This window comes from Rhinatrema bivittatum, chromosome 1, assembly GCF_901001135.1.
Source record: "Rhinatrema bivittatum chromosome 1, aRhiBiv1.1, whole genome shotgun sequence".
NCBI lineage: Eukaryota > Metazoa > Chordata > Amphibia > Gymnophiona > Rhinatrematidae > Rhinatrema > Rhinatrema bivittatum.
The window spans coordinates 820076322-820101453 of NC_042615.1; the positions used below are offsets into that span (position 1 = coordinate 820076322).

Here is a 25132-nt window from a genome sequence, read left to right on the forward strand (position 1 = left end):
CTTTCAGTGGCAAGGGCCTTTTTTAATCATTGGTCACTATGAGCAATTTTTATAGGAACGCTTCAGTGCCTGAAGCTGTACTGTCTATGTGTACTTATCTTACAGCATTTTCACGTTAGAGAGCCTCGATATGGTGCGGCTGGGTGGGTGAATCAGACGTTATACCGACACTCAGTGTTTCGGAGAGAGCCTCCTTAAGGGGGGGGGGGCAGATGAAAATCCTGCCGACTCAATAGCTGTAGGTAGTATAAGTACAGAACAATGAAAAGTGCATAAAATGTCCCACTGATGTCATGTAAAACATGGCGATTCAATGAACAAACACTTACATGCAAGAGAAACACTCTTACCTGGCTGCGCGTTTAGCGTCTCAGTGTGGCTCTACAATGTAAAATGACAAAAGGATCCCAATACTAGAAACTCATACCAAATCTACCTGGCCCGCATGAAAAACTGACTTCCGCGATGCTGATAAACAGTCTGTCGCCTTGCCGTGAGTCGTCCGTCTGCAGCGATGTTTGAGTGAAGACGCTGACATTTAAAGGTAACAAGGGCCCGCCAAAACAGTGGATGTGTCCTTTAATTGGACATCTACATCAACGACGCCATCTTGGATTCCAATCCATCCAAAAAAGGATGTGAGCATCATCAGTCTCCATCTTGAATATTTCTGATTCAGGAAACGACCCAAAGCTGGTCCAAGTAAGGATATCTACGTCACCAGACGCCATCTTGGATATATCAACCGGGACGGAGAAAAATCCCATGCTGTAAAAAGTATGTAGCAATAGAAAAATTTTTTTTTTTAATATTGCTGTTAGTGAAATAGTAAAGTAGAAGGAAGGGAATTGCCATGGGTGTTCATGATATATGTGAAAGGCACTTCATGGAGAAATCAAATAAGGGCGTACCACTCATTGAGACCTTGGGGTTCCACGGATTGTAGATGGTGAATCCACTGATTTTCTTTCAAGTTTAAAGCCGAAAGTCTATCACCACCCCGCCACGATTGAGTGACCTGATCTATAATTAGCCACTGAAATTGTTCAAAGATATGTTGCTGTGTGGCACAGTGCTGTACAACAGGGGCTTTTAAGTCCAGATTTTTAATCCTACTTCTGTGTTCAATCAGCCGGATCCTGATTTTGCGTTTAGTCCGGCCAACGTAGATCTTGTGACATGGACATATAAGTCCATAAATCACAAAGTCAGAATTGCAGTCTACAGGTTGTCTCAGAGTAATTTTCACGCGAGTATTTGGATCTTGCCATTCTACTCCTGTGATGGCTTGGGCACAGAAACCACAATTCCCCACACTCTGTTTGACCCGGGGGACCAGGTTTCTGATCAATTTGTTGAGTGGCTCATACCACCTGCTGTTTGATATTGGTCCCTCTACTATATGCAAACATAGGCGGTGTTTTGAAGATCTTATGTGGGCTTAAAACATGCCAGTTGTGACGAATTGACTGTCTAATCTGTTGAGTAAGATTGGTTTGCGTTTTGGAACATACCAATTTGGAAAGCTGTTTTTTTTACTCCTGTATTGCAGAGAATTTGGCCCTTTTGAAGGCTCTCTTGATGGTTCTTACCGGGTATCCTCTTTCCCGAAATCTATTGCTCAGTACTTCATTTTGTTGTGAAGTTCAAGGAAGGACTCCCAGTGGGACAATTCTTCCGCATTCGGAGAATTTGTTCAGATCCACAAGATTTTTTACAACAAAGTGAAGTACTGAGCGATAGATTTCAGGAAAGAGGATACCCGGTAAGAACCATCAAGAGGGCCTTCAAAAGGGCCAAATTCTCTGCCCACGAAGTTCCTCTACAATACAGGAGTAAAAAACAGCTTTCCAAACTGGTTTGCATTTTGGAACATACCAATCTTACTCAACAGATTAGACAGTCAATTCGTCACAACTGGCATGTTTTAAGCCCACATAAGATCTTCAAAACACCGCCTATGTTTGCATATAGTAGAGGGACCAATATCAAACAGCAGGTGGTATGAGCCACTCAACAAATTGATCAGCAACCTGGTCCCCCGGGTCAAACAGAGTGTGGGAATTGTGGTTTCTGTGCCCAAGCCATCACAGGAGTAGAATGGCAAGATCCAAATACTCGCGTGAAAATTACTCGGAGACAACCTGTAGACTGCAATTCTGACTTTGTGATTTATGGACTTATATGTCCATGTCACAAGATCTACGTTGGCCGGACTAAACGCAAAATCAGGATCCGGCTGATTGAACACAGAAGTAGGATTAAAAATCTGGACTTAAAAGCCCCTGTTGTACAGCACTGTGCCACACAGCAACATATCTTTGAACAATTTCAGTGGCTCATTATAGATCAGGTCACTCAATCGTGGCGGGGTGGTGATAGACTTTCGGCTTTAAACTTGAAGGAAAATCAGTTGATTCACCGTCTACAATCCGTGGAACCCCAAGGTCTCAATGAAAAGATTGAGTGGTACACCCTTATTTGATTCTCCATGAAGTGCCTTTCACTTATACATCAGGAACTCCCATGGCAATTCCCTTCCTTCTACTTTACTATTTCACCAACAGCGATATTAAAAATTTTTTTCTATTGCTACATACTTTTTACAGCATGGGATTTTTCTCCTTCCCGGTTGATATATCCAAATTGGCATCTGGTGACAGATATCCTTACTTGGACCAGCTTTGGGTCATTTCCCGAATCAAAAATATTCAAGATGGTGACTGATGACGCTCACATCCTTTTTTGGATAGATTGGAATCCAAGATTGAGTAGTTGATGACTTAGATGCCCAATTAAAGGACACATCCACTATTTTGGCGGGCCCTCGTTACCTTTAAATGTCAGCGTCTTCACTCAAACATCGCTGCAGACGGACGACTCACGGCAAGGCGACAGACTGTTTATCAGCATCGCGGAAGTCAGTTTTTCATGCGGACCAGGTAGATTTTGGTATGAGTTTCTAGTATTGGGATCTTTTGTCATTTTACATTGTTTGTAGAGCCACACAGACGCTAAACGCGCAGCCAGGTAAGAGTGTTTCTCTTGCATGTAAGTGTTTCTTCATTGAATCGCCATGTTTTAGATGACATCAGTGGGACTTTTTATGCACTTTTCATTGTTCTGTACTTAAACTACCTACAGCTATTGAGCCAGCAGGATTTGCATCCAACCCCCTGAAGAAGGCGGCTCTCTCCGAAACAATGAGTGTCGGTATAATGTCGGATTCACCCACCCAGCCGCACCATATCAAGGCTCTCTAACGTGAAAATGCTGTAAAGTACACATAGACTGTACAGCTTCAGGCACTGAAGCGTTCCCAAAAATAAGTGCATTCAGATGGTACAGCTTCAGACAAGGAAGCGTTCCTAAAAAATAGCTCATAGTGACCAATGATTAAAAAAGGCCCTTGCCACTGAAAGCTTGTATAAGCTTGTAGCCTTCGGGCACTATATATGAGGTCACGTTGAGTTCCCCCACATACATTTCACAGGATTTATATTCTGTTTCTAACACGGCAGCACTGCCTTTAAAAATAAACTTGAGAGCCTCGATGCCCGGGGCAAGCAGCTGCTGCATGCAGACAAGACTCTGCACATCAGAATCCATTCATTGGGCTTCCTCTCATCTCAGCAGGCCTCCACCCTCAACCCCCTCCAACCCATAAAAAGGGGGAGGGAGGGCAACTGTGACATCCCGGAGATCAATCAGGCTGAGAGAGAAGGGGAGGGCTGTGCGCCCACACAGAGATCCCAAGGGATGGTCACAGGTTAGGAGGTCCGGGGACCACCCATTACAACTGCACTCTGGCCCACTCCAGGATAACATGCTAGAGCTTGTCCAAGTTAATGCAAAGTTTCCGAGACAGAGCTGGGATTCAAACACCATTGCCTACAAAGCCAAATGTCTGCCTAGTAATCTAAGCTTTGATGAAGACTAGATCCTCTCCTTACAAGGATTGCTCACCAGAACCTCAACATCACAGACTGATTTCCAACAATAAGAGCAGAAGTTTCAATCACACTCCGACCAGGCAGTGAGAAACTTGCTCACGTGCAAAAGGTGTGCACATAAAAACATGCAGAGCTGCATATGTGTGAGTGTATGCGCACATCCCCAGGAGATGGAGACTTACCTCTGTCAGTGCGTGGAGCTGCCCCTGATGGACACACACCCCCATGAACCTGCGGGAAAGAATAAAGCTGTGTGAATCAGTTCTGAAAGAAATTCCACTCCTAGGGCTCCTGATCCATCAGCGGCCCCCCTGCCCTCTCTCAAGGATGAGGTAGCATAGAAATAGAAAGCAGAGAAGCGCTAGTGGATCTGCAGCTTGCGCCAACTCTATGGAGAGGGAAGAGGGCAGGAATTTGCTGATCATAACAAAGGTACATTCAGTTTGACATGCATTTTACTCTAAGGGTAATGAGTCCCCATCCCAGCCGTAAAAGCAGGCGATGGCCAGACCTATACCCTGCCACCTTTATCTCTTAATTCTTTCTTGTAGGGCACAGGTGGCCTACCCCTGCCATAGAAGCACAAGAGCGGACTGCTCCTGCCCTAACTCCATCAGGAGCAAATTTGATTAAGTATCGTTGAATGTAACAGGCTAAACCATAAGATATGCCCGGCTGGATCCCCTGAATGTGACTGCTGCGCCATGCGGCTATCCCCACACAGAAACGTCATCGTACCAAAGATTGCCCAAGGGCAAGCTGCTCCTTCATTTCATCCTCAAGCCACTAGGGAACCTCTGGGTTTATCCCACTCCCTTTGGGACACCATTACTGTTCTAAGTCTTCATCTCTTCCCGAAGAGCATGTCATGTATCCACCACCCTTTCCATGAAAACATTTCTTCTGATATTAATCCGGACTCTACCCATTTGGAGTATCATATCATGACTCCTAGTTCTACAACTTCCTTTCCACTGGAAAAAGGTTTGATTATTGTGAATTAACATCTCTCTTTCAGGTACTTAAAAACCTGTATCATATCCCTCATCTTTCCTCTAGAGTATGAACGTTTAGGTCTTTCAGTCTCATCTCATATTGCTTTTGGTGCAGAGCCCACCGTATTATTTTGGTCGCCTCCCTCAGCACTGCTTCTGACCTCTCTCTATCCTGGCTGAGATGAGGCCTCCAGAACTGAACACAGTACTCCAGTTAAGGCCTCACCAAGGATTTGCACAGGGGCATTACTGCCATTTTCCTGCTGGTTATGTCTCTTTCCGGCCAATGCAATGTCGGCTCATGATTGAGCGCCCGCTCTCCTGACGCACGCCAAGGCACCTCTTCCGGGCACCTAATGCTATATTTAAGTGGGCTGCATGGTAACAACGAGGCGCTGGGGGAAACTGCCCGTCCTACACCTCCTCAGCACTGGGCGCCCGGGGAGGGGTGGCTGTCAGCGGGTTAGGAAAACGAACTGTCAATTTTATGAGCGTACGGGTTAGGAAAATAGTCGTTCGTTAATTTAGCTTCCCTTTTCCTAACCTGATTGCCAGCACACTTTTTTTTTTTTTTTTTTTAACCCTTTTGGTTCCTCCAACTTAAATATCGCCGCAATATTAAGTCAGAGGATATACAGAAAAGCAGTATTTTCTGTAAACTTTTTGGGGTCCTCAAGAATTAATGCCTGCTCCAGGGCAGGCATTAATTTTTTAAGGTAAAAATGTGCAGGTAAGGGTGCACTTTTTTTTTTTTTGCATTGGGAGAAATAGTTAATAGCCTGCCTCATCAACATGCATTTACATGTGATGTGCTCACACTACATGCGCGTATTGGATGAGCTAACCCCATTTTGCATTGGGGGTTATGGACGAGTGTCCAATCGCATATTTCGCTGTGCACCGTGGCCAGCGCAGACTATTGCATTGGCCTGTTTAAGCAGTCCAGCATCCTCTGGCCCTTGTCACTGCCTGGTCACTTTGCTTTGCTGCGACTAAGCCTATGAACTCTCACTGACCCCCTTTTGAGACTGGACTGTGACACATCGCACTAAGTCATCGCACACAGACCAGACTGCGACACTACAGAGCACCACAGACAGGGCCGTGAACCAAGGATCTTAAAAAGTGAAACATTTTTCTCCATTTCTATTCTCGGCACTCCCTGCTACGGAACAAATAAAGCCAAGGCACAGCCCAGGAGATAAGCAACAAGGGAACTACTGCTGGCAAAGCGTCAAAGGCCTTGCCCTGTGCCAGAGATAAGAAAGATCATTGTCCGGCACAGGCAGGGGTGATGGCTAGAGGTGGGCGTGAAACAATTCAATAGGGAAGGGTTACTCAGAGGCCTGCTGATCCATCCGCTGGGATGATGCAGAAGATAGTCAAGGCAAACTGAGAAAACAGTAGGGATCCCAGCCACACAGCTTCTGTTCTGTATCCACAAAAAGCATGCGCGGCAAGACGCAGAGCAGATTGCAGAGGCACCGTCTACCATTTACCACCTCTACCGCTGGTAGCTATCATATACGACAAATGCGCAGCGAGATGCCACTCACTGGTCATACCAAGCCCTGGTAGACAGCCTACCTCCACCACGGTGCCGTGCATACAAGAAAGGAAGCACCAGGACAAAGCACGCCCTGTGTTATGCCAGAGCGACACCAGCAAGCCATCTAAGGAGCGTTTCAGAGATGTCCATGGATAGGCACAATGCATTATTTCAGAAAGCTCTACATGGACTATGCCTTGCATTTCATCAAAGAGACAGCAGACAACAGGGAGGAGCAGGGATGAGGATACGTTTATTTATTTTGTACTTGATGGCTATGCCTTTAATGCAAACTAACCAAAAGCAAGCCATAATCAAAAATACCATACATACAACGTAACCAAAACGAGTCTACCTCACATCCTCAAACTAAGACTGCCTTTTCACCGCTTAATCCAAATGCCATTTTAATAAGCCATACTTTGATCTGTTTTCGAAAAGTCAAATAGCTACCTTCCATTCTGCAATCCTGTGGTATGCTACTCCGCAAAGGAGGAGCAAAACTAAATGCTCCTTGGAAAGTTGCTTTAAGCCTGGGACGAGCTCAGCGATCTATTCGGCACACATGGAGCCAGTCATTCAGCCACATACGCGTACGACAGGAGTTCTGAACGATTGCACCAGCATACAAAATAGATAAGATCTTCAACTGCACCAGTAACCAGTGTCACGTTTTTAAAAATCGGGATTACATGATCATTAATCTTAGCTCCAGTCAACAGCCTGGCTGCTGGGTTTTGCAGGTCTTATAAATGCTGCAAACTATAAGCAAGCAAGTTGATACCATGAATTGCAATCATTCAGGCAACGAGCCATAAGGTGTGAATCGCCATAGCCGAATTCAGACTATCAAAGAAAAAGGATGAGTTTGGCGAATGTGGCACAGCTGACAGAATATAACTTGTCACCACCACTGAAATTTGGCCATGCAATGACAATTCAGAGGTCCATATTCACCTGCTGTCTGGCTAGCAAAGACAGCCGGATAATCTTAGCTGGGACATTCAGCAGCAGGCCTGTCCCCCTGAATACCCAGATAATGCTGAAAATTGACACTGCCCCAGAATGCCCCCACGTTAGCCGGCTAAGTCGGGGCCAGCCAGGGTGATGGGATTTCCAAATCCTGCCATGTGTCTGAATATGGACCTCTTCATACCCAAAATGACCCCCCAGACTTCTAAACGCATCTTTTGGAGGTCAACGAAGTCTCGAGAAAGATGAGCAGAGCTTCCAGCTCCTTCCCTTGTCTACTCAACCGCAAGGCTTCCGACTTTGTAGCATTAAAGCTATAATTTGCCTTCCCACAGCCACTCAGCAATTGCCACTAAGGCAGTCATTCAAACTGCATACTTCTGAAAGACACTATCAACTGAAAGTCACCTGCTTAGAAAGCACAATCGAACCTGCAACTTTCTACTGCTGCCAAGTATCTGCTGATATTTATTTTATAATATGTGCTTAGGAGGAAGTGGTGCGTCAGCAGGAGGACTGGAAGGCTCATCTGTATTCGTCTTCCCAGCAGCTCCGAAGGATACCACGAGCAGACTAGGCTTTATCTTCCACAGCCCCCCTCTCTCTTTCCAGCAGCAGAGCAGCTGAAGGCTCAGCTGCAGAGTTTTCCCAGCACAGGACATTGCGAGCCCCTCTAGGCTTCAGATTATCTACAGCCCCTGCACTCTCTCCAACAGCAGAAAACTGGGAGGCTGATCTGCATCCTCACTCCAGCAGAGGACACCATGAGCCCTCCAGGATTCAGCTTCCACAGCCCCTGTACTTTCTCCAGCAGCAGCGAACTAGAAGGCTCGTTTGCATATTTTTTCCCAGCAGAGCATAGCACGAATCATTTAGGCTTCAGCTTCCACAGCCCCCACACTCTTTCCAACGGTAGAAAGTTCACAGACATACTTCTCCCAGCAGAGGAGATCAGGAGCCTTCTAGGCTTCAGCTTCCACAGCCCCCACTCTCTTTCCAGCGGTAGAAGGCAGAAGGTTCACCTGCAAACTTCTCCCAGCAGAGGAGATCAGGAGCCTTCTAGGCTTCAGCTTCCACAGCCCCCACTCTCTTTCCAGCGGTAGAAGGCAGAAGGTTCATCTGCAAACTTCTCCCAGCAGAGGACATCAGGAGCCTTCTAGGCTTCAGCTTCCACAGCCCCCAGACTCTTTCCAATGGTAGAAGGCAGAAGGTTCATCTGCAAACTTCTCCCAGCAGAGGACATCAGGAGCCTTCTAGGCTTCAGCTTCCACAGCCCTCACGCTCTTTCCAGCAGTAAAAGGCAGAAGGTTCACCTGCAAACGTCTCCCAGCAGAGGGCATCAGGAGCCTTCTAGGCTTCAGCTTCCACAGCCCCCACACACTTTCCAACGGTAGAAGGCAGAAGGTTCATCTGCAAACGTCTCCCAGCAGTCCCAGTTAGAGACCACCACGAGATAGCTGGGCTTCAGCATCTACAGCCCCTTCCCTCCGTTCCAGCAGCAGAGGATCGGAAGGCATATGCCAAAACACCACTTTCTATACATTTTCAACAGATTTATTTGCTTCAATAACAGGGAATTAGTTCAAAAAAAACGAGTCAATAAACCATGTAACCAGCTAGCTATAAGTAAATTAATTGTAGTCTCTGGAAGATCACTGACAAATATAGAGTAAACCAATCGAGTAAAAGGACTTGAGATTAGTTGAACATTCCTACTCCCTTAGAAATTTTAAAATCACTAAAAAATTAAAATTAAGATGCAGATACTAATCCACAGCAAGAGGGGGGGCTGTCCCTGAGCTCCATCAATCACCAGAGCAGAGGCAGAGAGGGGTCACACAAAAAGGTCAGCGTGCCGGCTTTGATAAGATGAAGTAAAAGAAATGGGGACGACTTTCAGTTCTTCAGGTTTAGACCGCGGCAACTCCCTCATCAGGCTTCTCGCAAGCACTTAAGAGCATTACAAACCCTTCACAACTCCACAGCCCGTGTACTACCTGGAGCCAGTATCTGAGATCAGATTACATCAATTCTTTGTTCCCTCCACTGGCTTCCTATCTAGTAGAGGATTAAATTGAAATTGGAGAGGCTTATTCTTAAACTGTTGAATACTACTCTATTTTGGATTAGCTCCACTCTCCGTATTTACAATCTGGCAGAGGCGAGGATCTGCACACAAGGGTCTCTTCTCTCCATGGCTTGCCCCTCTCATCGACGCACGAGTTGCTTGCCCTCAGTTTTGGAATACATCTGCATGCCATCGGCTGTACCAAAACATTTTAAAAGGCACTGAAAACCTGGCTATTTAAGCAGGCCCATGATCCCAACCACTAACACACAAAGTATGTTTTTTACAACTCATACGTATGTGAGCACTTATTCAACTTTCTCCCAAGTCTCTGAGCTTTCCGATCTTGCCCAATCTGATTCCTCACGACTTTTGCCCTCCAGTCAGAAAATCTCTTGGTATAATTACCAGGATACTGTTGCCCTATGGCAGTCTTACATAGGTGCAATGCTTACCTCAGTTGCTCTGGTGTCTGTTTCCATGTCAATTGTTTGTATTAACTATTCCCCCCACCACGAACCTTGAAGTAAACTGGCTACAAGTTTGCAATAAAAAGGAACAGGAAAGACCGGTAATGGTCTTCAAAGGAGGTGGCTGAGAAAGTAAAGGGCAAATAAAATCAGCGTTCAGGGAAGAATATCTGGAAAAGCTGAGAGAAGCAGGGAAAGTCAACAGGACAGCAAGGTGTGTGTGGATCCAAAATAGATGAAGTGGGCAAACAAGGGGATGACTTTTTCAGGTAAGTCGGGCAGATGTGGGATTGTAAAACTGAAGAGAAGGAATATCAGGTGACCAGGAAAAAGCACAGAAATAAAAGGTTAACAAAAAAATAAATAAATAAATAAAGGGGCTACCTTTTGATTGGACTAAATTCATTTCTTGACTAGCTTTTGGGAGAACATAAGAATGGCCAGGCTGGGGTCAGCGCAAGGTCCGTCCATCCATTCCCACATCCTGTCCCTAACAGGAGCCGGCCAGTCACAAGTACATGGAAGATCCCATAAACTACATCTAATCCCTCTTACTTTCTTCCAGGGATAGCAATAGCTTTCTTTGATCTACCTGGCAAATAATGTCTTCTCTGTTTGAGAGATTGTTTTTATACAGTAGGATTGATTAGTAGCCTTGCAGTAAGGTTGTCTGGTGTTGCCTGCATTTAGTTTTGTCAAGGTCAACTCTTTCTTTTTAGCACTTTTGGGTCTGATGTGAACCAGGGGTTGATTTGGAGTTTTTGGTGTTGACAGGTTTGCAGGGGATGATCTTATCTATGACCATTTTAAGGCCAGAGTTCCATGTATGTACCAGGGTGGTCATGGGTGAAGAACGGGGCTGTTCTGGTAGGAATGGTAGTTGGTGATGGAGAGGGTCACGAGTGAGGTGCAAGGTTGGGTGGCCAAGTCTGGTGGTCTCGATCAGGTAATCAGGGACACCTCATCTGAAGTATTGAGTCTCCTTCTGCAGGCTGCACCTCTGAAAGGATAGACACAGCCAGGAGCAGACCAGAGAAAGGCTACCAAAATGGTGCGGATTCTCCACCAAACGTCTTATGAGATGAGACTTGAGGACCCAACTATGAATACCACAGAGGAGAGATGAGATAAAGAGGGGACGTAAGTAATAATTGGGGCATAAGAAACGTTTTCCATTGGTTATGATGAGACTCAAGAGTTACATCTGAAAAGATTTCTTCCCAGAAAGGATGGTGGATGCATGGTATACCTCCAGCTCTCTCCCCTACCCCTCCTCTTAGGAGAGATGGGGGAAAAAAAACAAACCCTACACCGATGTAATTCAAGAAACCCTGGGATAAACAGAAGATCCCTACTTGTGAAGCAAGGAGAGCGAGCCAGAGATCAGCTGGGGTCCCTATACCTGTGGATATGGGGTGTGTGAGTATTTGCAAGGGCACTGGGTATCCCATACCTGGGAATGTCGGCATACGAGACCGCAGTGACGGGTGATTCAGGGGTCCCATTCAGGTGGTTTGTGGGGTGAGGAAGCGAGAGAGACCAATGACAGGAGCTCTGGGGGTCCCAATACCTGAGGATGCTGGGACGCGAGAGCAGTGATGTGAGCTTTGGGGTCCCTTACCTGAGGATGTTGGGGTGCGACAGGCGGTTCATTAGCTGTACCTCTCGCAGCATGTTGGCTCGGTTACTCATGAGTTTGTTCATCTTGAGCACCATGATCTGTCCAGACTGACGATGCCGCACCTGAAGACACACAAAAGAATTGGTGAGTGAGACTTCAGCACAGCTTTCTTCAGACCTAAAATTTAAAACACAAGAGTCAAATGTTTCATATTTACACATCCGAAACACAAAGATAGCATTCCGTTCCCCTCCTGCCACTTACAAAAATAAGAACCATAAGGCTTGCCATACTGGGGTCAGACCAAAGGTCTAGCAAGCCCAGTATCCTGTTTCCAACAGTGGCCAATCCAGGTTACAAATACCTGGCAGGATCCCAAGCAGTAGATCGATTCCATGCTGCTTATCCCAAGAATAAGCAGTGATAATGGTTAACGGATGTTTCCTCCAGGAACTCGTCCAAACTGTTTTTAAACGCATCTACATTAACAGCTTTCACCACATCCTCTGGCAACAATTCCAGAGCTCAATTATTTGTTGAGTAAAAAATATTTTTCTCTTATTAGTTTTAAATGTATTACCCAGTAACTTCATTATGTCCCCCCTGGTCGCTATACCTTTTGAAAGAGTAAACAACTGATTAACGTTTACTTGTTATTCAAAGGGGAGGGATTCTGGAAGGGGGCGGGGCATTGCTGTACACCATTAAAAGTGTTTATTTTTACCATGGGGTTGTTTCAACAGGCAGTGGAGGGCTGGGCGGAGGATGCCAGGATATTTGAAGAGATGGCATTTTACACTTTGGGAAAGAGGGGTCAATTTTTGGATCACGTGGCCCTTTAACATTACTGTGGCTCCAGGATAAGTGGGCCGCCATAGCTCGCTTTTTCATGTTGCATGGACATTTTTTTTATTTGGGTTTTTTCCATTCTGAAAAAAACATAACTGCAAACCTCAGCAATATTTTCCTGGGGAAAGAAATCAAACTCTCGTGGGAATGCTATCCCCCCCCCCCAAAAAATATCACAGCTTGAAAAACGACCCCCTAAGTTTGTACCTGAGGTGAAGCAGCTTGCCCAAGGTCAGAAGGAGCAGTGGTAGGATTTGAACCCTGACTTCACGGAGTCACAGCCTGCTGCGTTAAGCACCTACACCTCCCACCGCTGTAAGAGGAGCACTGCTCGACTCTGGACAGGTCTTCACTTGAAAACGAGTAAGATTAGCTTTCAATAACAGATTTTTCTCCCTGCATAAATTGTTTGCATTTGATTTCTGGATTTTAAAGACATCTAAGTCCTGCACTTCCCTTAAGAATTCAGCTGCTGATGGCATCGCTGCCTGTCCGAGCTGCCTGGGCCCCTGAATTTCTCCTCCCTTAATTGTCCTGACAGCCAGAGGGTCTCTAGCTCAGCGCCCTCTTGACAAAAGCCGTCCACGAGCAGCTCCACCACCTCTGCTTGCCAGGGAATGCTCCCATCAGGAAAAAAAAACAAAAAACGAACCATTTGCTACTTTTGTGGCTTTAGCCTGGTTCTTTTCCCTCAGTGGATCTGATACTGGATGTCCCTGCTCAGCTTGGATTCAGATCAGCTCCGGCAGCGATGCGGACGGTGCCCATACCAAGGTCAATATCAACATCTGAATCAATGCCGATGCTGGCGTGCCAGAGTTGGCACAGCGCACGTCTGAGATCAGTTTCACCGTAGCAGCATCACTACACAGGCCCTTAAGTCTCATCTAAACCCAGGTCCCCATAAGGTGAAGCCCCAGGAAGCACTCTTGGACATCCATTTACTGTGGATATTAAGGGAGGTCAGAGAGTCTCCGGCAGGTCTGCCGATGGACCCGTGCAATTGATCTTTAGACTGTAGTAGTCCTGGAGAACAGCAGACAATGTCCCTCTTAATAAAAGTATCTTTAGTGAGAATACTGCAAGCCACAGGCTGGTTACTAGGATATCAGTGCTGGGAAAATTAATGAAGACTCCAGTATCCTAACTTGAACGCAGCCTGATTTTACCAGAATAAGAGATCACAAAAAACAAATCTAGTCAATTTCTTTCATTCAACGACCAGAGAATTAGAATATGGGCGTGCGCTGGACATGGTGGACCTGTCCTGCATAGGAGGTTCATCAAACTGAACAGCCTGGGGAGAGCCCCATGCAGGTGGACTGAATTGGTCGACTGCTTCGGCCTGGCAGCTCAGTGGCAGGGCGATGCGAAAGGTCTTGTTTGGTTTCCAAATCCTCCGCTCCCCAGATCAGCTGGAGATGCTGTGCTCACAACTCTCAAGCAGAGGAGGGAGTCATGGTCATTGCTCAAGGGTGACACCTAGTGGCAGGGCTCAGAGGCCACCACTCTCCCTGGTCCCCAGCCTATGACCATTACTACAAGTGACAAGACTAGATATGCTAAAGGGGGTAAGGATGTTTGTAAAATAGAGGTTAAAAAAAATCTTCAGGTCACCCGAATGAAGGCTCTTGGCACCAGGATCCCAGTCCTTGTTCTAAATGAACTTGAGGCACAAAGGAGCAGAAGGAAACTGCCAAGTAAAAAGGAAACAGATTGAATCAATGCTAGATGACAGAAGGGTGTGGTCAACGGCATTCACACTGAGGGGCCGATTCAATAAAAAGCACGGAAAGCGGGCACTGAAAAGTCAGCGCCCGCTTTCCTAATGCGCGCATGGTGCCTGCCAGAGGGGCACCATGCAATACCCAAATTAGGTGGGTCACACTAGCAAGGAGGCGCTAGGGTTGCTTGTGCGACCTTAGTGCCTCCTTGCTAACGCGACCCCACCGCGGCTTCCGGTTATGAAGACAGACGCTGGTAAGGTAAACCGACGCCAATAAACTCGGGTTTGGTCTTTAGCGGTGAACGGTAGTCACGAAAACCAACGCCGGGTTTATCGGTGGTTTTCCTGGCTGTCCGCTGGTATGATAAACCGACGCCGGTAAACTCTGCGATGGTTTTCGTGCTGGGTCCGTCAATTTTTTTTTTTTTTTTGCATCGGGAGTGAATTCCTAATAACCTCTGTTACATGCATTTGCATGTGAAGAGCGCTATTACATTCACTCCGCGTTGGACGCACGTCGAATATGTGCTAATCCGCTTATTGCATTAGGGGGTTGATTAGCGCCTATTCTACCCACGTCCGACTGCAGGTTAACAGTGCGCTTGGCTCAGCGCACCGTACTGCATCGGCCCCTGAGAAAGGAAAGGAGATTAGTGGGGTGCTTCAAGGACCTTGTCCAGGAGCCAGTGCTAGTCAATATTTTCATGGGCGATACTGCAGAGAGATTAGAAGGAAAAGTCTGTCTTTTTGTAGATGCCAGTTAGATCTGCAACCGAGCGGACAACCCCTGAGGAAAGAGAAAGAATGAAATGTGATTTCCAAAACCTTGAGTGGTCAAATCCTTGGCAGCTAACATTCAATGCAAAAAATAAATAAAAGGCTGCACACGCATTTGGGGTGCAGAAATTCAAAGCAGTACGTGTCATTGGGTGAGACCCAATGCAAAAAATAAATAAAAGGCTGCACACGCATTTGGGGTGCAGAAATTCAAAGCAGTACGTGTCATTGGGTGAGACCCAGCATCCACCAAGCAGGAGAGAGATCTCAGGGAACCTGAAAATCCAATCTCCTCAAGAGAGTGAAACAGTACAAACGATAGCCAGGGCGCATAGGGAGAGATGCAACCAGGGGAAAATAAAAAGACGGTGTTCAGGACTCAATGCAGGCCATTGGCAAGAGACCTCATCAGTACTGTGTCCGATTCAGGAGGCTCTGCCTCCAAAGGAACAGAGATAATGTAGAAGCCGTCCAGAAAAAGGCTATCTAAATGATGCAGGCATGAGACGTGTACCTTTAGAGGAGGGAAGAGATGGTAAACATTCAAATAGCTCAAAGGTATAAACAGTGTGAAGAAGCAAGTCTCTCTCAGCAGCAAGAATACTCTAGAACATGAGACTCCACGGGGTTAGACTCAGCAGTAAATCAGAAAACATTTATTCATGGGAGGGTAATGGATGCATGGAATGGCTTCCCAGGAAGGATCAAGGGCGGAATAAAACAAGTCAAGAGAACTCTTTGTTGATAAGTGAAGGGAAAGCCAGAAATGAACAGATCTATGGCATGCACCAGGAAATAAAATGAGCAGACTTAAGGGGTCCTCCAGCCTTGATCTGCTATCATAGTCCATGTTTCTAAAAATGCTGGAATGGACGTGGACGCCAACAAATGAGAAAAGACCGTTCAGGCATATTAGCAGCAATGGCTTCCAGGTTTGAGTTAAAGCATCCTAACAACCTTAACAGGATTCAGGCCATCCCACGCAGAGGATCAGAATAGACCAAGACCAGGAAAGGCTACCAAACGGAGCAACACAATCTCAAAGAATAGTAACAAATCCCTCCCTCGCGCTAGTCTTATAGACTCTGGCCCTAACGATGGCACAATTTCTGCACATAGTTACTGACCTCCACGCAAGTGCTCGAGCAATCAGTTCAACAAAGCTTCTCCTATTCAGCATGTATCCTCAAGCTTCCCTATCACAGCCCCTTCAAGGCCTGTGTCCATCACCCTCTTTGATCATTTTGCCAATTGCCAGACTACTGCACCTCTGGAGACAGAGCTTTATCTAAATGTTTTTCTCACGTGGTTATTACCCCAAATTTGCAAACTTCCCTTCCAGCAGGAAAGCCCTATTGAGTTGCCCAAACATTCCAAAAGGCATGAGAACATAAGAAATTAGACCAAGGGTCCATCAAGTCCAGCATCTTATTTCCAACAGTGGTCAATCCAGGCTACAAGTACCTGGCAAGTACCCAAAAACTAAATCTATCCCATGACTGATGCTAGTAATAGCAGTAGCTATTCTCTAAGTCAACTTGATTAATAGCAGGTAATGGACTTCTCCTCCAAGAACTTATCCAATCCTTTTTTAAACACAGCTACACTAACTGCACTAACCACATCCTCTGGCAACAAATTCCAGAGTTTAATTGTGCATGGAGTGAAAAAGAATTTTCTCCGATTAGTTTTAAATGTGCCACATGCTAACTTCATGGAGTGCCCCCTAGTCTTATTGTCCAAAAGAATAAATAACAGATTCACACTTGTTCTAGAACTCTCAGGATTTTAAAGACCTCTATCATATCCCCCCTCAGCCGTCTCTTCTCCAAGCTGAACAGCCCTAATCTCTTTAGCTTTTCCTCATAGGGGAGCTATTCCATCCCCTTTATCATTGTGGCTGCCTCTCTGTATCTTCTCCATAAAAACATAATAAAATGCCATCCTGGGTCAGACCAAGGGTCCATCAAGCTCAGCATCCTGTTTCCAACAGTGGCCAATCCAGGCCATAAGAACCTGGCAAGTACCAAAAACTAAGTCTATTCCATGTAACCATTGCTAATGGCAGTGGCTATTCTCTAAGTGAACTTAATAGCAGGTAATGGACTTCACCTCCAAGAACTTATCCAATCCTTTTTTAAACACAGCTATACTAACTGCACTAACCACATCCTCTGGCAACAAATTCCAGAGTTGAATTGTGTGTTGAGTAAAAAAGAATTTTCTCCGATTAGTTTTAAATGTGCCCCATGCTAACTTCATGGAGTGCCCCCTAGTCTTTCTACTATCCGAAAGAGTAAACAGAGTCACATCTACCCGTTCTAGACCTCTCATGATTTTAAACACCTCTATCATATCCCCCCTCAGCCGTCTCTTCTCCAAGCTGAAAAGTCCTAACCTCTTTAGTCTTTCCTCATAGGGGAGTTGTTCCATTCCCCTTTATCATTTTGGTAGCCCTTCTCTGTACCTTCTCCATCGTATTTATATCTTTTTTGAGATGCGGCGAGCAGAATTGTACACAATATTCAAGGTGCGGTCTCACCATGGAGCGATACAGAGGCATTATGCCATTTTCCGTTTTATTCACCATTCCCTTTCTAATAATTCCCAACATTCTGTTTGCTTTTTTGACTGCCGCAGCACACTGAACCGATTTCAATGTGTTATCCACTATGACGCCTAGATCTCTTTCTTGGGTAGTAGCAACTAATATGGAACCTAACATTGTGTAAATATAGCATGGGTTATTTTTCCCTATATGCATCACCTTGCACTTATCCACATTAAATTTCATCTGCCATTTGGATGCCCAATTTTCCAGTCTCACAAGGTCTTCTTGCAATTTATCACAATCTGCTTGTGATTTAACTACTCTGAACAATTTTGTGTCATCTGCAAATTTGATTATCTCACTCGTCGTATTTCTTTCCAGATCATTTATAAATATTTTGAACAGTAAGGGTCCCAATACAGATCCCTGAGGCACTCCACTGTCCACTCCCTTCCACTGAGAAAATTGCCCATTTAATCCTACTCTCTGTTTCCTGTCTTTTAGCCAGTTTGCAATCCATGAAAGGACATCGCCACCTATCCCATGACTTTTTACTTTTCCTAGAAGCCTCTCATGAGGAACTTTGTCAAACGCCTTCTGAAAATCCAAGTATACTATATCTACCGGTTCACCTTTATCCACATGTTTAACAACTCCTTCAAAAAAGTGAAGCAGATTTGTGAGGCAAGACTTGCCCTGGGTAAAGCCATGCTGACTTTGTTCCATTAAACCATGTCTTTCTATATGTTCTGTGATGTTTACAACACTTTCCACTATTTTTCCTGGCACTGAGGTCAGGCTAACCGGTCTGTAGTTTCCCAGATCACCCCTGGAGCCCTTTAAATATTGGGGTTACATTTGCTATCCTCCAGTCTTCAGGTACAATGGATGATTTTAATGATAGGTTACAAATTTTTACTAATAGGTCTGAAATTTCATTTTTTAGTTCCTTCAGAACTCTGGGGTGTATACCATCCGGTCCATTGCAATTATATCTTTTTTGAGATGCGGCGACCAGAATTGTACACAGTATTCAAGGTGCGGTCTCACCATGGAGCGATACAGAGGCATTATGACATTTTCCGTTTTATTCACCATTCCCTTTTTAATAATTCCCAACATTGTTTGCTTTTTTGACTGCCGCAGCACACTGAGCAGACAATTTCAATGTGTTATCCACTATGACAGCTACATCTATTTCCTGGGTGGTAGCACCTAATATGGAACCTAACATTGGATAACTACAGCAAGGGTTATTTTTCCCTATATGCATCATCTTGCACTTATCCACATTAAATTTCATCTGCCATTTGGATGCCCAATCTTCCAGTTTCACAAGATCCTCCTGCAATTTATCATAATCCACTTGCATTTTAACTACTCTGAATAATTTTGTATCATTTGCAAATTTGATTACCTCACTCGTCGTATTCCTTTCCAGATCATTTATAAATACATTTGGAAAAAAACAAAAAAAAAAGGTCCAAGTACAGATCCCTGAGGCAATCCACTGAGAAAATTGACCATTTAATCCTACTGTGTTTCGTGGATTACAAACTGGTTAAAAGACAGGAAAGGACATCGCCTCCTATCCCAGGTCTTTTTACTTTTCTTAGAATCCTCTCATGAGAGACTGTCAAACGCCTTCTGATAATCCAAGTATACTATATCTACCGGTTCACCTTTATCTACATGTTTATTAACTCCTTCAAAAAAGTGAAGCAGATTTGTGAGGCAAGACTTGCCCTGGGTAAAGCCATGCTGACTTTGTTCCATTAAACCATGTCTTTCTATATGTTCTGTGATTTTCATCTTTAGAATAGTTTCCACTATTTTTCCTGGCACTGAAGTAGGGCTAACCGGTCTGTAATTTCCTGGATTGCCCCTGGAGCCCTTTTTAAATATTGGGGTTACATTGGCCACCCTCCAGTCTTCAGGTACAATGGATGATTTTAATGATAGGTTACAAATTTTAACAATATGAAATTTCATTTTTGAGTTCCTTCAGAACCCTGGAGTGCATACCATCCAGTCCAGGTGATTTGCTACTCTTTAGTTTGTCAATCTGGCCTACATCTTGCAGGTTCACAGTAATTTGAATCAGTTCATCTGACTCAGACTTGATAACCATCTCTAGAACCAGTATCTCTCCAATATCCTCTTCAGTAAACACTGAAGCAAAGAAATTGTTTAATCTTTCAGTGATGGCCTTATCGTCTCTAAGTGCCCCTTAAACCCATTGGTCATATAATGGTCCAACTGACTCCCTCTCAGGTTTCGCACTTCGGATATATTTTTAAAAAATTTTGGTATGAGCTTTTGGCTCTATGCCCAACTTCATTTCAAATTCTCTCTTAGCCTGGTTTATCAATGTTTTAAACTTGACTTGATAATGCTTATGCTTTTTCCTATTTTTGAAGGATTTTTTTTTTTTGGGTTAAAATAGCCTCTTTCACCTCACGTTTTAACCATGCTGGAACTTTGGTTGGCCTTCCTTCCACCTTTTTTACTGCATGGAATACATCTGGACTGCACCTCTAAGATTGTATTTTTAAACAATGTCCATGCCTATTGTACACTTTTAACCTTCCAATTTTTTCTATTTTCTTCATTTTATTAGTTTTTCCTTTTGAAAATTTAGAATTGAGCTATAGATTTATGTATTGTCCCCCTTCCAGCCATTAGTTCAAATTTGATCATATTATCACTATTGCCAAGTGGCCCCACCACTGTTACCTCTCTCACTAAATCCTGCGTTCCACTAAGAATTAAATCTAAAATTGCTCCCTCTCTCATTGGTTCCTGAACCAATTGCTCCATGAAGCAGTCGTTTATTCCATCCAGGAATTTAGTGTCTCTAGCATGTCCTGATTTTACATTTACCCAGTCAATATTGGGGTAATTACTGCACTGCCAAATTGGTTAGCTTCCCTGATTTCTCTTGGCATTTCATCATCTGTCTGATCATTTTGGCCATGTGGACGGTAGTATACTCCTATCACTATACTCTTACCCAACATACATGGGACTTCTACTCATATCGATTCTACTGAGCATTTAGTCTCTTGTATGATCTTTATCCTGTTGGACTCTATACCCTCCCAGACATAAAGCACCACACCTCCACCAAGTTGATCTTCCCTATCATTGTGATAAAATTTGTACCTTGATATTGCACTGTCCCACTGGTTATCCTCCCTTTACCAGTTCTCTGAGATACCAATTATGTCAATCTCATCATTTACTGCTGTACACTCCCATCTTACTTTGAAATACCTGTATGCCAATGCCAGAAGTCTAGGTGTGTTTTTTGTTTGTATTAACAACCTGCTTTTCATTTGATAGGGATAATTTGGAATTCTTTAGCTTTTACTTATAGGCACATGGGACTACTTTTGCTTTATTGGAACCTCTCTGTTGGAATGCCCTAACTCTCCTGTTTCATTAGTATCCGTCAAAGATACATTCCTCCGAACCATGCACTGCTGAGTAACTGTCGGCTTTCCCCCTTGTTTTAGTTTAAAAGCTGCTCTATCTCCTTTTTGAAAGTTAGTGCCAGCAGCCTGGTTCCACTCTGGTTAAGAACATAAGAACATAAGAACATAAGAAATTGCCATGCTGGGTCAGACCAAGGGTCCATCAAGCCCAGCATCCTGTTTCCAACAGAGGCCAAACCAGGCCACAAGAACCTGGCAATTACCCAAACACCTAGAAGATCCCATGCTACTGATGCAATTAAGGTGGAGCCCATTCTCCAGTTCCTTACAAAACTGAATCCCTCTTTCCCTGCACCATCGTCTCATCCACCCCCTGAGACTCCGGAGCTCTGCCTGCCTCTGGGAACCTGCGCGTGGAACAGGGAGCATTTCAGAGAAAGGGACCCTGGAGGTTCTGGATTTCAGCTTTCTACCTACAAGCCTAGATTTCGTTTCCAGAACCTCTCTCCCACATTTTCCTATGTCATTGGTGCCCACTGTTAGGTCCTCCAAGTTTTACCAAATCTATGAACCATAGAGAAGAGGAAAATAAACCTACGGAATACACTCAAGAACCTGCAAGAATTAAATAATACAGGCATGGCAAGCACTTCTTTGTGGAAAGGCTGTTCTAGAACAAGGAAATCTGTCTTCACAGAAAGGGTGGTAGATGCACAGAACAGCCTCCCAGCAGTACCAGAATTCGAGAAAGCCTGGGTCAGGCACAGAACCTTAGGTGTGTGGAGGCAAGGGTAAAAATCAGACATTAACAAGGCTCTGCTGGTATTGCTAGAAGAAAAATCGATAGTGTGCTGAGCCTAATCAGCCCACATATTCAATATTTCTCTGCAGTAATTCCTCAGATTTCTAAATTCCGCTTTTCAGCACTTCAAAATGTACATCTCAGCTCTACAGTTGTACAGTAAGTTGAACATAGGCATTCATTTCAGTCTTTCACTCATGAGAATGCCTCTAGTCTGTCCAGAACTGCCCAGGAACTACTAGTTCTTTCTTCTGGAAAGTTCTGGGAATTCAGTTTGTTCACGGGCTGGACAGGACTGTAGTTCCATGGAGCCCGCAGATAAAGACCGACAATACAGGAAAGCACAGAGCAGAAACCGGTGTGATCTATAAATGGAACGACGGTATATAAAGTGTCTAAATAAATAAATTAAATAGAAAGGCATAGGTGAGTAGACCGGGAAGAATCAGGAAGATGACGTTCAGTCACACACAGCTTCCTCTATCCCTCCCACACATTTTGCCATGAAAAACTGTCATGGCTTCTGGGTGCAAAACAGACCCAAATCTGGGAGCACTTTACAGAAATGTCTTGCTCAAGTAAAAAAAAAAAGAAGAAGAAAACATGTCAAGTGTAAGCAGTGCAAGGAGATGCAGGGCCTAGTTACAAGAATGAAACAATGAAAAACTACGTACTGGGAGAAAATGATGTGGCTATGTCTGAAGGTGGGTTAACTGGTTAGCACAGAGGTGGCTAACTCTGGTCCTCAGTATATCCACAACGAATATGCATGAGATACATCTACATACGATGACAGCAGTGCATGCAAATCTCTCTCATGCATATTCGTTGTGGAGATCCTGAAAACCTGGCCTGTTTGCGGCTCTCAAGGACCAGAGGTGGTCACAACCCTTGGTTAATAAATTTAAAAAATTCACTTTACAATCTGTCATTCCTCAAGCCTCTCTCTGCGCTTTCAGTATAAGTGATTTAGCAAGCAAACTGCCACCATGTTTTAGTGATCAGATTTGTGAACAGGTATCAGTAAGAAACCTGATTTAGATCAAGTCACTCTGCTACAGATATAAGCAATGAATGCTGCACATCATCATGGAAATGTATTTACCCTGGCAAGGTTGCCTTGACTACATTGTCCGAATATTTTCATAACAGAGAACACAACCAAATGCAACGTCTCCGTTTTCCAGCTTGCTTTATTAATTTATTCTGCATTTGGCTTCCGATGGCTCAGGGAGGGTTGGCATTTCCCTGTCCCCAGAGGGCCTCCCAAATCTAAGCATTTTTCCCTGCAGACACAACCCGGGAGAAAACCTAAGTTTGTGCCTGAGGCAGTGGAGGGAGACTCACAAGGAGCAGGATTTGCACCCTGGGCCTTCCCAGGTTCTAACTACGAGGCTACTCCTAGTGGTTAATGCAAGACCCACACCAGCTTCAGGGGGTGGGAGAGAATCACAGAATTACTCGCTCTTGCCTAACTTGGGGCAATCTTTGACCACTTCCTAATCTACCGTCATTGCCTTGAAAATACATCAATAAAAATAAATGCACAATGCATGCTTGGGATTTAATGGCTGAGCATGCACTGGGAGGTTACACTGCTGGCATCAAAGCTGTCTTTTTTTATTCTTATACTACAATGTGTAATGGTTGTGCAAAACTATTAGAGGTGGGAGTGAGAGCTCTCGGGACGATATTAATGCTTCTGCTCTATAAAAAACTTTTCCATGCTGCTCTTTTGGAGATTAATCAGCATGTTTATGCGGATAGGATAATGCAGGACTCTCCAAAAAGGGGGGAGGGGAAGAAGAAAATGCTTTGTGCAATAACTTGCCAGAGTGCACATAAGAGTCCACATGTGCTCTGCTTGGTTTGTTGTGTTTGAATGCTAATAAGCAAAAATAAATAAGTTACTGCACATGTGAATACCATGCAAACGTTCACCAGCTTCTGCTTCTCTAACTTAGTCAAGCTCGCCAACACATAGCTTTAACTCGGTCCCATTTCTGGGACTTTAACATCTACTCCAGTTCAATGGATATCTGCACTTTCAAATATCCCCCCCCCCCTCCTTCCATCCAATGGGATGCAGCAACACAGCGAGAAATAACGCACATCAAAAAGAACCTAGAGCTTCCTATCCACGGAAACCATCAGGACCCTCCTATTCATCAGATAACCCACGGATTCCTTTCTGGGCACAAACCAAGTACCTCCTGCGATATTAGACTGAGAATCCTGGAGGAAAGTTTGGGCAGAAGAGACCCTTTGAAATTAGCACCTGGTTTCTGACATAACATGACGGCGACACATAATAGGTTATGGACCCAGCACTGCCCGATGTGGCCACCTGACGAAGAAATCCTAATCAACCATCATCTTGTCCCAAACAAAATGTTTGAAGCCGATATTCTGCCGAGTGCCAGGGGATTTAGAATTAAGACTGCGATGACAAATCCCGTGCTCCTAAAGCCATAGGAAAGACAGACTGCCACAGAACAGACCGGCCTTCTCGCTTCAGATTCTCTCATCCCGTTTAACTGTCCTGCTGAGGGAAGAGATCTGAGCAAGAAATAAAAGAAATCCTATGCAGATAGTGGAGTCCTCGGGGTCAAGCTCGACCTTCCCACTTCACAAGGAGATCCATACCTCAGTTATCCAGAGCAAATGCTGGTTTCCTGGTTAGGAAGAGCAGGCCATGCCTTTTATACCCAAGATTTTTCTAGATAATAATGTTCGTAACACTAACTGATTTTACCTTTATTTGAACCTTTTAATTCATTTGTGTTTAAGTTTTATTTTAAGAAATATTGTGAAGATGCTATTGTAAGCAGCTCTGTTTATTTTTTGTAAACAGATACGATATACTAGTTCAAATGTCTGCATTTAAAAATAAATAAAAGGCTAGACATGCGTTGATCCGCCTGCTGCACCATGCGCCTCGGAGGGGTCACTTCTCCCTGAACAGCTTAGCTTCTGGGCCCTGTGAAACTGGTTCTCTCCCAAACCCTCTTCCCGGCCTTCAATCTGGTGTACCCGAGTCTTTTCCCAGCTACCTGCAGACGTTCCTTACCCTCAGGGCTTAGAATGACAGGTGGCTGAGCACATACACATTGAGTCTCCAGGCAAGCAGATCCCAGGACTTGTGATCCAGACAGGTGTTTGCATTTCACTCTGGTCTGCAGCCACATGCTCAAAGTCCTGATTTACATCCCATAGCACAGCCTTCGCTTCAGCCGGCTCAGACTCTTTCAATCATTTAAGACATGCGGAAATCTTAAAAGGTAACAGAAGAAAATGTGCATTTTGGGTTTTGTAGAGAAGAATCTCTATGGATATTTTATTTTCCCGATTTCAGCACTTCA

At 44.6% G+C, this 25132-nt stretch overlaps 1 protein-coding gene across 1 annotated transcript in view; it reads right to left on the reverse strand.

The window, feature by feature from the left end:
- TESK1 (testis associated actin remodelling kinase 1) overlaps positions 1-25132 on the reverse strand; it is a 154388-nt gene that overhangs the window by 77555 nt on the left and 51701 nt on the right. The window contains exons 2-3 of the mRNA XM_029582005.1: positions 11629-11750; positions 4136-4184 (exon numbers count right to left, since the gene is read on the reverse strand). Coding sequence (XP_029437865.1) covers positions 4136-4184; positions 11629-11750 — 171 coding nt within the window. The remainder of the gene's footprint in view (positions 1-4135; positions 4185-11628; positions 11751-25132) is intronic.